The sequence below is a fragment of the Anopheles funestus genome, chromosome 3RL (genome assembly GCF_943734845.2).
Source record: "Anopheles funestus chromosome 3RL, idAnoFuneDA-416_04, whole genome shotgun sequence".
Lineage (NCBI taxonomy): Eukaryota > Metazoa > Arthropoda > Insecta > Diptera > Culicidae > Anopheles > Anopheles funestus.
Window position 1 is genome coordinate 9,223,422 of NC_064599.1, and position 15,710 is coordinate 9,239,131.

The 15,710-nt window shown below is 42.1% G+C and overlaps 2 protein-coding genes across 3 annotated transcripts in view; both read left to right on the forward strand.

Annotated features, from left to right (window-relative positions):
• Positions 1-4,618, forward strand: part of LOC125768616 (uncharacterized) — a 58,081-nt gene extending 53,463 nt beyond the window's left edge. Inside the window, exon 2 of the transcript XR_007418924.1 lies at positions 4,609-4,618. The gene's annotated coding sequence lies outside the window, so the exon portion shown is untranslated. The remainder of the gene's footprint in view (positions 1-4,608) is intronic.
• Positions 1-15,710, forward strand: part of LOC125768615 (peroxidasin) — a 42,894-nt gene that overhangs the window by 136 nt on the left and 27,048 nt on the right. For both annotated transcript variants that reach the window (XM_049436549.1, XM_049436550.1), the window contains exons 2-4: positions 3,696-4,282; positions 13,230-13,445; positions 13,936-14,007. In XM_049436549.1, the coding sequence (XP_049292506.1) occupies positions 4,068-4,282; positions 13,230-13,445; positions 13,936-14,007 (503 nt within the window). In that variant the 5' untranslated portion in view covers positions 3,696-4,067. The remainder of the gene's footprint in view (positions 1-3,695; positions 4,283-13,229; positions 13,446-13,935; positions 14,008-15,710) is intronic.

Genomic DNA, 15,710 nt, shown 5'->3' on the forward strand with positions numbered 1-15,710 from the left:
TGGTGAAGCTTTTTTTTTTGTTTCTGTTTAAGTGTTCCTTTAATGGGCAAAAAGACAGGATAAGAAGCGCAAAGCCTCGTGGTTTTAGTGCATCACACGGCACGTCAGTGTAGATTGTACCGATTGAAGCGATGCAAAGATGATGTCACGCGTCGGAAACCGGGGTCATCCCGTCGCATCGTGGCGTAAATCTCGCCATCTCGGTTTCTGTGTCAATGTCATCAATCGTTTTAAGTATCCGCAAAACTGTGCCACGGTAAACAATTCGTGGACGTGATTTACGTGTATGGTGTGCCGAGTTTAGACACGGATTGTGTGGTTTCTGGCTACAGTTCAAGCCACCGTGATAAGTGATTGGATCGACACAATCGGTGCATGGTGCGGGATTTGCTGGACGATCCTGCTAACTGCATACAAATCGTTTAGTGTCGCTCTGGTCCTTCCAACGCAAGACAGTGTGGAGCAATAATGGAGTGGTTTAAGTGGTGGATTAATCGGGATCAGTTGTTGATTGGTGGTTCTTATTGGGATTCCAAGAAGCAAAACCTTCATCAAGTGCATCGGGCATTGTTTCGATGGAATGCAGCGCAAATGCATATTAAATAGGAATTATTTCTCTCAACACACACAATTTATTCTATTTTGTCTGAAGAGTTTAAATCAATGTAGAAAGAAGACAGTGTAAATTGAAAGCAAACATGGGCTTCAAATCGCCGAAGCTTGTATTGAAGATTTCCTGCAGTAGAAGATAGCCATCATCAATCAAGGACGTTGAAAGGCGTTCTGTGTTGATCGCACTCGTGCAGTGTTTTTGATTTAACGTAACATGAATTGAACATGAAATGTAAACTCATCCGTAAAGCTTATCGCTGAAAGGATGTGCTGTACGTGACATTCAGGATATTGCCGAGGTGTTACAAATTGAAAGCCACTGCTACAGCTGAGTCATTTTCGGGCATGAGTTTGAAGCAGATAACTACGCGTGATTTATGTTCAATACGACAATCTTCCAGAGACACATGTTTTGCGGGCACAAAGAGTATGTTTAAGATTAATTTCTTTCGTATCAAATTTAACAACAAATTTAATACTTTGGGATTGTATCACGTGAGGCGTATCACGTTCACCACAGGACAGACCGTTTCTATCTCGCATCAAAAGCCCACATGATCCACTGATTATCTGTTTCGTCTCTCGCTTTTTTCCTACTCTCCTCCGGGGCAATGAATCTCAAGCGAACGTGCCCCAATTCTATCGTTGATTGTTCATTTTTATTTAAAGCATAGCTAAAGGTAAAGCTACCAGAGCGGCCATCGTGCAATTCTTTTGCACGAAACAGCACAGAGCTTTGATGCTGAGCTTCTAGCGTTACTGCTGAGGAGGTACGGAATACCAATCGCCTTCAAAGTGGATTCTAAACAACGCACACTGTCGTCGCACCGGGTTTTTTTTCTAGCTTTTATCTTTAACCACGTCCCATACCGACCGGTTTCCGGCCCCGTTTCGGTTTTTTTTCTGTGGTAACCGACCCGATCCGGCCCAACATCGAAAGGGTTCTAGGCCGGGTGCTTTCGTCGATACGGCTTTATGTTGTGGTCGTCATTCTTGTCCGGATTTAGTCATTCTTTCGCCGATTGAGCATTCTTCTTACCGATGGCCCTTTCGGATGTTGAGGATTTGATGGGTTGGTTGGTTCAATTTTCTCGTTTTTTTTGGTTGCTCAGTTCCATCCAACGCTGATAAATCTTTGCGGTTTTTGGGAAGGATTGAAGTGGTTTAGCTACTGCTACACACATACAAAAAGCTATCAGTGATGAAGCCTAAAAGTATAAAATATTTCCAATGGAATCATTCGCATCACTCTGCTAATGTCCGGACAAGACAGTGAGCTTTATTTTATGGGAGGATCTCGTAAAATTACAACCGAAAAAAAACTACACACATACAGCCATGATTTTATGCGACCTTTTGTGCTATAGTTTCGTGAAAAGAAAAAAAAGTTTCATCAAGCAGAAAGTTATTTTCGAAACTATTTTACAATCCGCTAAAACTTAGCATCGTTGCGTGCAATTCCAATTAAATAAACAGCCCAGTTGTCACCCAAGGCGGGAACATTTCAATTACTTGCTCTTCCACTTGTTTCCAGAGCCCTTAGTATGTGTGTGTGTTAGTAATGGTACAATACCGTTCACAGAATCACGGCAAATGGGCAGAGGCACAAAACTTCAACTGTTCTCGGTAGCCGATACAATTTCCCAAAGCAAACAATCTCTGGTCCCTTTTTTCGGTTAAATACGCGCCATCCTCTAATGCATGCGCCAATACAATTACGGCAAAGGATCTTCTTACCCGGTGGCCAAACTGTCCCGATGGAAAATCTACCACCTGAAACCTGCCCGCCCAGCCCGGGCATGAATATGGGTCCCGTTTCTTCAGGTTCCGGTTCCGGGATTTTGGGTGCACCGAAACTTTGCTAATTAAAACTGAGCATCGAGAAAATTGGGAAGTGAGCTCCACGGGAAAGGAAGCCCTTTTGCCGTACCGGATACTGTTAGAACATTTTGCCTTTCAAATCGAGAACCCAGGGAGAGAGGGGACAGAACACGGTTGCCTTTCAACTAGTGAACAAAAAGCAACGCCCAGTGCCACATTCCTAGGAAGGAACTTCCGCGGAATGCTTTTACGCCGAGTGTCGAACTGGGCGAGGATTTAAGCACCCGCAGTTTTGCACCCGACAGCAAGCAAACAGTGGCGCGAAGAACAACGCCAACAGGACTACAGAAGAGTAAAAAAAAAAAACAGCACACAAACCAGACAACAATAAAAGGGTGGGGGAAAGTTTCCCTACAGTTTCGTGTATGAGTGTGTTTGTGAGGGGATTTTTTTCCGTTCTTCCGTTTTTAATTTTACCAGAGCAAATGCAACGGGGCACGATTTTGCGAAAGTTGTCCGCCGCATTCTAGCACGAATAATGTTTCGCGTGCATTTCGTGCCGGGTTTGTATGCGCCCGAGCCGCTACATAAATGGGTAAAGTTGGTTCTCGGCTTGTTTGTGATAGTGAAACAAAGATAGGGAATGAACGCGTGATATTTGATTTGGATTTAATATGAAGTCTGCTCTAGTTACCCGCTGCACTTGTGGAAGTATTATTCAAAAATTGTAAATTCAGTGGGAATTTTAGGCAAAGTATCTTGCGTTGCGCATTCTACAAATGAAGCTTAGAGAAGGGGAATGCAGGTTTTATCCAAAAAAAAAAAGGAACTAAGGCGGTTAGAATGGCTATTTAGCAACTGTTTTAGGGTAGTGAATTTCATGGCTTTCACCATTATGCTATCCAAATTGCATACTTTTAGGCAAATTCCTTACTCAAAATGCAAAAACGATAAGTCTACGTTCTAGGTATAAAAATATTAAACAAAACAATTTTGCCTGTTATAATACTTGGAGAAAATAAATACTAATTAAAGAACTAAATCATATTAAAATCACTAAAACAGTTGCAACTCCAGTGGAGACCTTTTTTATATAAAAATAATTACAAATAATCATCGAACCATCTAAACTCTGGAATGATTTCTCGAAGACAGTAAAAAACCAATTTCGATATAGTGCTTGCCTCCATTGTGTGATAATCATGCAGAAGAAAATCTTATTTCTCTACGTTTTCTTTTTTCGTAATTTATTTCTGGTCAAGGTTAAGTGATGCTGTTCTAATTAAAACGCTTTGTGAGTTTGTGATTAAGAAATAAGAGTGAAAGCAAACGCCCAAACCTTGTAGTTCGTGTGTATGTGGTTGTCCCTATGTGTGCGTGTGCCAGTGTGTATTATTGCTTGTGTCTGTAGAACGTTCCAGACGTTCTTGTAAGAAAGTGTCCGCGAGCACATGCTTATCGGGCAGTATTAGAAACCCACCCTAGAAGGGCCCAACACCCGATCGGAGTGTAAGTGAACGAACGCATACAAGAAAACACAACAGGGCGGGTAGGAGTTGTCCCTAGCTGGGGGGTTAGCAGTGCTGAAGCAGTGCGGTGAAAAAAGCGTGAAGAAGTGCAGCAACCGAGCAACGATGGGACGCGGCCATGTGCTTCGGGACCGGGTGCGGCTGATTAGCGGTAATGGCAGGCTGTTGCTAATTGCCACTATCGTCACCCTCGCCGGTCTGGCCGGGCTGGTCGAGGGGCTTGGATGTCCACCGAAGTGCTCCTGCCAACAGCGAACAGTGCGATGCGTCAAACAGCAGCTCGATAAGGTTCCGGAAATGCCGCCCGATACGAGCATTATGTGAGTAGCTCTCTGTCCCTCCCACACTGATGACCGTGTGCGTGTGTGTGTATGTGGCCCGGTTGTCTGTGTGGATGCTGTTTTGTAAATTTGTCTTTGTTTCTCCTTTGTTGTGTTTATTTCGTTTCATCGCGTTAGCTTAGGCTGTTGGTAGCTAAAGAAATCCCATCAACAGATGCTGCCACCTTTTTAAGGCCAGTGCCAGTACGCCTTTTTTCCTCTCTCTCTCAATTTTTGCTTGGTAGTCGATTCTCGTATCGGCACGCAGGTAGTATGCGAAGTTTATGCAAATTTAACGACCGGGTCGGGTCGACCCCAAACGGCAGTAATTTTGCGGAGTTTATATGGTTGACCCCTTGCGCCAGAAAGGATAAGCTGAAAAGTTGACACAATGTGTTTTATTTCGGCCATGGCATAAAGATGCTACTTTTCGTTGCCTCAGTATGGCAATCTTACACCGTACGATTATCAAACAATGGTTTTTTGCACTAAATAAAAAATCCGTTTTATTACTCTGTAGGAGCGATTGAGATTAATGAAGAAGCTTATTGTTTAAACATTTCTTATCAAAGGCACTTCACTTAATGTGTTGTTATCTATTAGGGCTGCAAAAGAACCTTCCCGACCGAGAAACGATAAGAAAACTATCATAAAGTTAACGAGAGAAAATATACTTCTTTTGTTTATCATATTGCATACATTTAGGCGTTTTGATGTGCTCTGCTGATTTGGTGCTTTATATTCATAATATTCAGTCAGCATTTTGCAGTAACCACTACTAACAGAGCAGTGAGAAATAACTAAAGTAATTAATTTCTTCTAAACTGTTGGCACACTTAATTTTCTTTCATCAAACGCTGCAACGACTAGTAAACAACGGCTGAGCTGGTTGTGCCAGGATGGCGGTAATCAGCGCTTCGAATGTTAAAAGCGCTCTAAAATGCGGATGATTAAGGAGATAGGGCAATAAGCGTGTCCATCCTTCGTCCCCCCCGTGCTTCTTCACCAGTGTGAGCCACCAGTGTGTGCCATTTTATGCTGGTGAGGTGAGAAATTAGATTAGGACGTCCAGGCACGAGTTCAAACGATCGTTTGCTCGCAACTAATTTCACCATTTGCCATGAGGATGTTTTGAGCTAATTGGTGCAAATGATGGCGAATCAATTGCGACGGTCGTAAAATCAATTTCACGAAAGCGGTGAAAGGGTGGGGTATTGATCCTTTTGGAAACTGGGGGAAAAAACTTTTCATTTGGTGTGATCTATTTTTGCGATAAAATACATAAAGTTTGTAGAATTATTCAGCGCAAATCTTAAAGCATAGACTTAAAGACAGAACCAGTAAATCCACGGGAAAATATCGTAACACACGTACACGAATAGATTAGCTTTACAAATCGCGATCCCAGCTCGTCACGATGCCAACATTGATTTACGCGTACATTTACGAGATTAGTCGTGGTCTAAGCCCATTCCGTACGGTCCCCCCGTAGCTTGGTAAGGGATGTTCGGCATCAAGCACCCTCGACCTTTGAGCCCACCGTACCGTGACGACTTTTACGGACTTAGGCCCCGGCTAACTCCATAAAAATCTCATAACACCTGCAACAAATTAAACGCCCCTTTTTTTGTGCAACCTTTCACCATTATGACCCGGTACCGTCAAGCGCCGTCACTCAGTCAGGGGTCGCTTTCAAGCCCTTCACACTCTTTGGTGTGACGTGCCTTGTATATGGGTGTGTGTTTGCTTTTTTCTCACACTTCTAGTAGGTGCTGTTTGATGTTTCAGGTGAGTTTCTCACATAACAATAAAAGCGCATCGAAAGAAAAGCGAATAGAAATGCTTAAGAACTTTTTATTTCTTGGAAGTGTTGCGCTGTTTCAGATGGTTGATTATGGCGACGTGTTTCATCTACAACAGTTACAGTAATGAAAGAAGTTTAGTTTTACTATTTTTGGGCATGCAATGCCGAATGTTTAATAAAACAAGTTTAAATAGTTATTACTGTTTTTATGTTTTTTGATAAACTATTTATTTTACAGCAAGTTTTAAGGAGTTTTTATCTTTCCATTTGTATTTCAAGAAGTCTTCTTCGTCTTTTTATAAAAGTTTTCTTCATTTAAGATTAAAGAAGATTTTTTGAAGATAATTTTTTCGTAGAAGAATTTTAAGACTGAAAATTAAAATTATTTATTGAAACTGGAGAAAGAAAACAATTCAGCACGTCCTTCAAAGCTTTTCTCGGTACTCGTCTCAATGTCTGTCACAACACAAAAGGCTATTTTAGCTGCTGGTGATGTTCGGTGTTAAATGATGTGAACATAATCCATCCCGACCGTCGAAGCATTAGCGGCTCAATCGGGCATGAATGGCTAATGGAGCCGCCTGGTTATTTGTAACACAAATCCACACCCAAGCACTCTTCAATAGTTTCGCTACTGTTTAAAAATAATAAAAAGCACTCTCAGCACTTGTACCTTATCATCGTCCAAAACTGCTCCGTTCGGGGGCACGAGGCAATTTAATTTGCATTCAGCCATAGAAGCAAAGAGAGTGGCCGAGTTTCGATTCTTCTGTTCTGCCATGATTTCATTAAACTTCACAAAAGACTGGCATGATGTTGTGACATCTTTCCCCTTTTGGCAGAAATGGTATTATCTTTCACCTTCCCCCTCGATATCTGATATCCGAAGACAGTGGCGCTGTAACTTGACGTCAGGTGAAATCGTAAACATTCATTTATCTCTGACGGAAAAACCCAGCACCTGGAGAAGGGTTTTGTTTTTCGCAGAAGCCCCCGTGGTTTCAACTCCATTTTGAAGCTGGTGGATAAAGCAGCCAACTGTTAAAAAAGTGTTATCACATAGTTTGCGTTCGAGACTGAAACAAATGGCTGCGATACGTTGGGGAATGTAACCTATTGGCGTGGTAGCGTTGGCAGGCGTTGCCCCCACGGTCGGTAACTTTGCTTTCACCTGGGCAATATTTATGTTTACACCCGGTGAACATTGCCCATTCTCACCACCAAACCGATGCGCTGCACGGTGACGGATCGTGTCGGGTACACCGCGAAAGGCGCATGATGGAGCCGTGAAGGATGATAGAACATGCTGAAAAATAATACTCATTCAGCAACGACGACGCTTTGATGACATTTCGGTGCGCGGCTGTGGGTTTTTCTTTTTTGCTTCACTGATTTTTTTTTGTTCCCGCTTTGTTTCTAGAGAACTCATCCGTCTGTACGCTGTCGGTGACATGTAGCCGAGTGAAAGGGGCTTTGGTACGGGTACGAAAAATGTACATTATCAAACCAATGTTCACCGTGACGTTAAGCCGATTAGTGTGGCTCCTTCGGGGCTTACGGTTGGCATGCGTAATGCTGGTAGAATATTACCGTGCAATCGTGTAATCAACGTGGGTTGATGCAGGTCGCAAAAACACACACACAGCTGATGGGTGATGTTGTTACGCTGAAATATTATTCACGATTACACTCTTACCGTTTTATTCTCGATGCGGAACTTTCACGCTGATGTTAGGTGGCAGAGATTGTGAGGTAAAAACCCCTTTGCGCCATCACCGTATGGGAGAGTTTAATTTAATTTGCTCGTGTGTATGTTGTGTTTTAAATGATTCATCAGAATAAGAAACAGATCGATGTTTTTCTTGAAGATTTCCCGGTAAGAAATGGGCTATTAAAGAATGGAAGTAATACAATCATTAAAAATCAAAAAAATTATTCTAATTGCATACTTTAAGGCGAATTAATTTTTGAATGTAAGCTTTAACATCCAATTGGTACATTAAAACTGTCATATCAAGGCTGGTTTATGCTAGATCTGATCTCACAAATTACATGCTTCCGGAAGCTTAATTACTATGATTATTACCTACCCGTCATCATAAAGATGAATTTAATGCGTATATATAAATCATGTACGTTCCCACTGTCAAAGGACGAAGGCATCCTGAAAGATATAGCTTACTCATGATTTAATACTTTATGATTTAAATACCCGAAGCAACTCTGTACAATCTTTTCGACACTCAATTACTACGACAATAAGATCCGATTTTATGGTTTCGAAAGCACGCTCTGTCTTTTGCCCTGAGTCTCATTTTGAGTTCTAACTAGCTGCAACAATATCTCTTCATCTCTTTTCACCCGATCTCACTTTGTCCGCTCATTCACACCGGGTACGCTTATGTTTTATTGAGCTTGAATGTTATCAGTAGCTCCAACGTAGAACTCGAACCTAACTGTCATGGGACTTACGAAAAAGGGGTAGTAATGCAAACGGGCACGACAAATGGCTGTATGGTACACGTTTGGTTCACTTCGGCCCGGACCACTGAATGGCAAATTTAAAATCCTCACACTGCTGTCTAAACACGACTCCTGTGTCCGGTCAGTCCGCAGGGACACAATAAATAAGAGGATAATTTTAATTACATTTACACTTTGCTGGTCACCTCCCATTCGATATCACCCGAACATGAGAAAGAACACACAGCTCCCATACCATGCATACAACCACACACTGTGTGGACACGGCCCATGGCCGTGTTCCGACTCCGGTTTTGTGGTAATGTTTATCGGCGATGTCCTTTTGGGGGTTGTCCATATTTTCCGGGCTTTCCGTTGATTTCGCCTTGGCCGAAACTTGGTTCCATGCACAAACATGCAACCCGTTACAAACCGAACACTTTTTGGGGGGAGGTGGGGATGTTTTTTTACACCCTTTACCACTATCAAGCCGGCCATTGCTGCCCGTTTACGTTTAAGTAAATAAGTGACGCTCCGGGATACAGCTGGGTACCGTTTTTTAGTGCACTGGTTGGTCTGCCGGCGGTTTTAAACTGAAACGTAAATAACCCATGCAAGGTGCCGCTCATTGGCCTCGATTGGCTGACCATTTGCGTTACAGCTGGTCTCTCTTTCGTTTGTACTTAAGGGGTTTTTTTGGAGTTTTTATTTTTCCAAGCAAGAAAAATCCTCTTGATTTTAGAAGGCGAATGGAAAGGTAGCTTTCCTTTTCGATATAAACACATTTTGGTTTTTGGTGTGTTAAAACCCTTAGAGTATTGTTTCAGCTGTTACAAAAATAATGTAAAAATGTCCCTTGAAGCAAATGGCCGCAGACTAGAGCGAGTTTCAATGAAAGTGAACTATTTTCGCACACTTTCGTTGAGAAACAATGCTTTGAAGTTTGCTTGAATTTATTCACTAGAATGAGGTTTATTTGTAATGGCATGCGAAAGTGCACACAATTGCTTTGTAGTTTATTCGTTATATGTTTTTGATCTTTCCTTGAATTCTCAACTGCGGTACAATGCATTTGAATTTCTATTGTCGGAATTCAATTTTATTCCCTCACTATAGACGACAGAATGATGCAATTCCACGATACCATAAATCGTCTATCTATTAAAAGAATTTTATTAATTAAATATTTCATGATCACATACCGATCACATACAGACGAGTTACTACATAGAAATTCATTCATATACCATTTTGCGAAGAAATATGTTCTTCCTTATGTTTAAATACTTTTGAGTTCAAGTTGTAGAACTGCATCTGCATATTGTGAGCAAACGAAAGTTGAAAACCACAAACTTAAATCCCATTGCCCATGACTTTTCGATTGCACAATTTCTTTTGCAATTCCCTTAACGCACATATGTACATTCATGCCCGCTTCTAATCCTTCCTAGAATCCACAAACCTCCAAAAAGGACTTCGTAGTGGGAGGCGTCGAAGAATACGAAGAATAGCTCATAAATTTTATGCCTCAGTGCATGCTGTCCCACGGGGTAAATATTAACAAATGCACATCTACTGCACATGACGACTTCTTCCCTCCTTTCGCACTGATTCTCACCGGCTAATTCTTCCCTTGCCTACAAGAGTTGGGTGATTGTTGTGGAACACCCAGACTGTAGCACGTGAACGATAAGTTAATTATTTATGCAAGCGTAAATTAAGTTCTAACTCTCTTTTGCTTTCCGCTCCTTATCAGGCCCCTGAAGTACTCGAGGCCTGGGCGGATCTCCGACGTAGAAGGGCTATCTTGACGCTATCACACAAAACTTGATGATTCTTCCGTACGACAAACTTAACCGGGGTGCCTCTATCTATAGTCGGTTGCCGATCTACTACACCGCCGAGGGAATGCTCTCGACGCATCGTGAGTAATTTGTATGTCGTTCGGAAATAGCTGAAAACTTACCATCTGTGCAAGCGACCCCCTGAGGGCACACGGCCCCACCACCACCTTATCGAAGCCACTATGCCACAACCTTTGGTGCTTATCGGTTTCGCTATAGAGGTTAGGAAAAGGGCGTAATGAAACTGCTTCTTGCAACTAGGGAAGTTTTCCATCATCACACCAGCGAAGCCAGTAACTTCGGGGTGGATATTATCATAAGATGGATCGATTTTACGAGCCTTTCCCGCAGCTGCTAGTGGTACGCTACACTTATGAGCTCAAGATGGAATAATTCATCTTCGTGCCATAAACTTGTCTAGACGCGACATGTTTATGTAAGCATCGAGCAGGAGGTGTAGAGGAAATAATACCCACAGCAAACTTAGTGCAGCTAAATGGATCCTTCATTCAAAGGCAACAGCTCGCAATACGCAATTCCCAAATAAACGAAGAATAAATAGCAGTCTTCAGAAACTCATCCTTCAGAAACCTTTGAATGGAATTGTTCACGTTAAGATTATTGAAGGATCGGTACGAGAAAGTTAGTATCCATAGTTTTTTGGGCACATTCGGCGCTCAACAATTGTTTTGACTTGGGAATCTTCTTTCAACAAGCAATGCGAATCATCTACGAGGGGAAAACACCTTCTTCTTCTTTCGAAACCGTACCCTTCATCCCTTCATCGATTGACAAGATCCACAGACACCAAAAAAAAAAACGATCACCATCAAACTTTCCAAAAACTCTGTCGAAAGAGCAAACCCCTGTCTATTATTTTCCAAAAATCATAAGTTATTTTCTGATCAACTTTTTGCGCACTTCTACCACCTCATCCAAGCAAAACTGTGGCCATTCCGTTCGATTGCTATTTTCATACAGCGAGCGCATCACTTCGACTTCTTGAGAAACAGAGTTCGCCACGTCCAGAGAAGAATCAACTGATGGCGTTTGCCTGTGCAGTCTGTCGGCAGTTCCAGGGAAATCTGCTGCCAACGAACGTGACGGTTGGTAGTGACGGCGGACATTTTAGAAGGAATTTGAGATGAAAGCAAACTGATATTGCGTTCCGAAGAAACTTTGTACTCCGTTCGTACCGTGAGGCACGCAAAATGTTCGTAGGTGTGCTTATTGTTTTAATATTGTATTTTAGATGAAGTTTCAATCGGGGACGGTTAGAGTATTGTGATAAATTGTGACAAACAAGATAAACTTTTCATTTTGTCTGTTTTTTTTTGGGTGTTAACCAATTCTTAGTATTTAGCTAAAACCGTTCTGATAAACGCCTGAAGGTAGGCAATTTAGAGAACTTTATTCGTTTTTTTATTCAACCTTAGTCGTTTGATTCTGATTCGTCATAAATGGCATGTACCACATAAACACCCAAAAAGGGCGATTCTTGAACCGCAACATACACTGTCATAAAGCCGACCAAAGTTGAAGCTGTTCTTGGGAGACAAAAAACGCGCACCAGCACCAGTTGTTGACCTGTGGAATGTTCATTCGCTCCAGTAAAATCTTCATGTGGACGGAAACACTTTAAATAACGTTAGCGCTTAGATTTGTCCCAGTTGCTACAGTGGGAATAGGGATGCCTACGGATGGATGGTAGGGGCTGGGGAAGCAAGTTGGCCAAACTTTCCCTCCCAGAAGAACGATCCATTTCTCTTGGTTGAAGATTTGTGTAGTCGTACGTTTTATTATGTAGCGCTTGTTTTTTTTTATTCTCTACAGGCTTTTCTTCCCCATCTCATATCCTTTTTTATATCTCCCTTTCTCTTGCTTTTGGTGGCGTTTTTTTCACCCCGTCGAACGAAATCTTAACTTTTTCTTTTTCGTTTGCTTTTCAATTCTACCAACTTCTCAAGACCGGCCTTTTTTGGCGCGCCGTGGTTTGCCCTTTTGCCAGGTTGGAAAAACGGCTGTAGCTCAACTTTTTCCATTCGAAGAGGCAAAGAAATGAAAATATGAATATTTCGTTAGCAAAGTTAGATTTGCTTTTACTTACCGTGAAGCAGACTTGCTCCGATGAAACCAGAAACCAAGCATCGAGAGTTTTTTTGTATGCCGATAGTGAAAACCCAAAAGCATCCGAAAGAAGAATGGAACGAGAACATCATCACGAACATAATGAAGGGGTGGAGCAAGTTTCCCTTCACGCAGCCCGCGGGGGGGAATGGCAAGTGGCAGAAAGCAAGGTGGTGGCAGAAAACATCGGTGTGCTATTCGAGCTGTATTATTTTCCCATCTTCTCAAGCTCTTGTTGATAGTCGCTTGACTCGATGTTGTTTGAATCGATCGTTTGCATTCGGTGCGAGAGCATTTGCTCAAGATTTTCTGAAGATTGCACAGACAGACAATCGGGAACATAAATTTGCACCTGCGCTGATGACATCAGAAATGTTTCGTTGGGACCGTATCGAGTGCTAGGAGCAATCTTATTTATTGTAGTTGTGACAAAATTGCATTTGCTGTGCAAGTTTGTATTCCTAATCAATCCCATTGAGCGTACAAATAAAATGCTTCATGTGTAATGCGAATTGCATACCTTTAGGCGATGTTTAATATTTTTTGTTTCCTTAAAATATGTATACTAAACCAAACGAATCGTTCATCATGTTCGTAGCACGAAATGTGTTTCAAAAAAATGTTCAAACATGCATCTACCTCGTTCGACACAAAATGCTAATGAATGCAATTATCTTTTCCTTTTCTTTTTCTTCTTCCCATTTCCCAGCGATCTGCGCTACAATCACATCCGCGAGGTACCGACCGGTGCATTCGACGGGTTGCAACATTTGCATACGATATTCCTTAACGAGAACCAGCTGATAAAAATCCACTCAGGTGCATTCCGGGATCTGCCATCGCTTAAGTATCTCTATCTCAACCGTAACCGAATTGGCGCCATCGCCGCGGATGCATTCATCTCCCTGAACCGGCTGCACAGCATGTAAGTACGCAAATACACCATCACCTCATCGCATTTCGGATTTCGCGCATTTTCTCAGTGAACGGTGACACTTACCGGCTGGCAGGAGCCGGTTGATGAATGCTTTCCCCCTTACCTTGCTGCTCCCAAAAATCGGGGAAAACGGAAATGAGTCTGCGGCGTGTCATTCGAGCAAGACAGAAATATGCTACGAGTGCAAGAAAACATCCCTACGGTAGGATGCAAATAAAGAAGCAAACGAAAAAAATAAAACGCAAAAATAACCGAGGCCGAATATTTGATGAACCACTGATTGCAAATCTATTCACCGAAGCGACGGTTTTACAATTGCCTCTCACGAATGGGAATTTTCTCTTCTCTTACACTTTTCGTTCCATGCACTCTGGGAAACGGGCGCTTCATGTCGACGATCGCGAAAATTCACTTCCTGATGGGTGGTACGAACCATAAAAAAACAACCCTTCACTCACACACACATACCCATTTCCAGGTACTTGCATTTCAACAATCTGAGCCGGCTAGAACCGCAAACCTTCAGTAACATGGCCTCTCTAGAACGACTGTAAGTATCCGAAAGGCAATATAGGGAAGGGCCGATTGCATTGGCTTAGAAGGAATGGTACCGAATGCTGTGTGCAAATCAACCTTTTCGGCTCGTTGTGAAAGCGAACCGCCTTATGGGTAACTCATGGCTTTATCCCTTTTTCGAACCTTTTCAATTTCTGATTCTTTTATTTAAAGCTTCCCAAAACGGGACACCGCTTTTTTGTGCAGTGTGCAGAATTTCAATTGCTATTGATTATGTGCTGTATTTCAGGAGTTTTATTTGATTGCTAAAGCAAACGGGTTAGCCTTCTGGGTTGTGGATTCTCAGAGGCAGAAAAATGAATGTTCCTTTTGACTAACACAAGTACTAGGAATGTTTAATTAAAACCATAGAATGGATCTTTTGTCTATTCTAAAACTTTCCTTTTTTCAACCTACGCTTCAACCTACCAATGTACAGATTAGCCTTCGGCTTTTAAACCATTCATCAAATATTTTTAACAAAACACCCTCACAAATCTTAAATTAATGTGTCACCATTTATACCTACGCCCTGCCATCTGGCAAATGTCTTATTCAATCACTGCTTGAAAATGTCACTTCAAATGCCACGAGTTTTAAAAATTCCGGCCCACGAAAAGTACCGAAAAGCTCATTACTTTTAGACGCTCGCATTAAATTGTTATAAACGACTGTAATTATTTCTAATTGCATACCACGGAAAGTTGTTTCGGGTCGAAGTAGAAAAGAAAGTGACGCATTCTAAATCCAATAATCACTCATTCCCCTTCTACTAATTAAACAACATTTTTTTTTGGGGGGGCGGGAAGTTAAAATGAGGAAGAACGAGAATAGTAGCGAGTCGGTATAGGGAATAGATAGAACAGGGCAATAATCCCAAATATGAGCATGCTCGGTGTGCGAGCTCATTTAATAAATCTTGTTTCCGGATTAATTAATGTAACGTTAAGCGACGGCACCGAACGGCACTGGGAAGTCTTTCCGACACGTTGTTGTATAATTAATATAACGATGTCCTAAGGCTTTCGTACACAGAGGACGAACCTCTCGGCACGATATCCCCACGAATGAATCAGCAAACGGCAACGGGGGGGAGAAAAAAACCCTTCCAACCGGGTTTTGTCTGCCTCGGAACACAGATGAAATTGGTGTCTTTCAATTGGTGTTTTGCTTTAGGGCGGAATGTGAGATGTGTAACTAGGTTCCCGAGTGCCTCGAAGTATCTTCAACTTGACACCTTTTGCCGAATTCAATGCACGAACTTTGACCGGTGGAAAATTAATTAATGAACTCCACCAATTTTCCCCGTTCCTCCGAGAGATCCTCTCTGTATCAGTCGATATAATACGAAGCCTTCCGTTTTTACTCCCGGTAAGTGTTTCTGTGTGTGTATGACAATTACCTGATTGGAAACTGATTAGTTTGAAAATAGTTTTAAGCCGTAGCCGTAGTACTTTTACGGACATATTTTTCCTACAACTTTCCTGCCGTCGGGCATACTTTCACTGAAACTTCTGCCCTAGCTCACCGGAGGATAAAAGTTAATCTTTTAATGGGTGTATCTGTTCTGTTACCGGCAACGTCACCCTTCACCCAGGATGAACACGCTCCCGGGCAGTGTTGGCAGACTTGTGGAAAGTTTGTACGTATTTTTTTGCTGTTTTACTTGGTTTGTAATTTAAACCAAGCGCCCCCGGG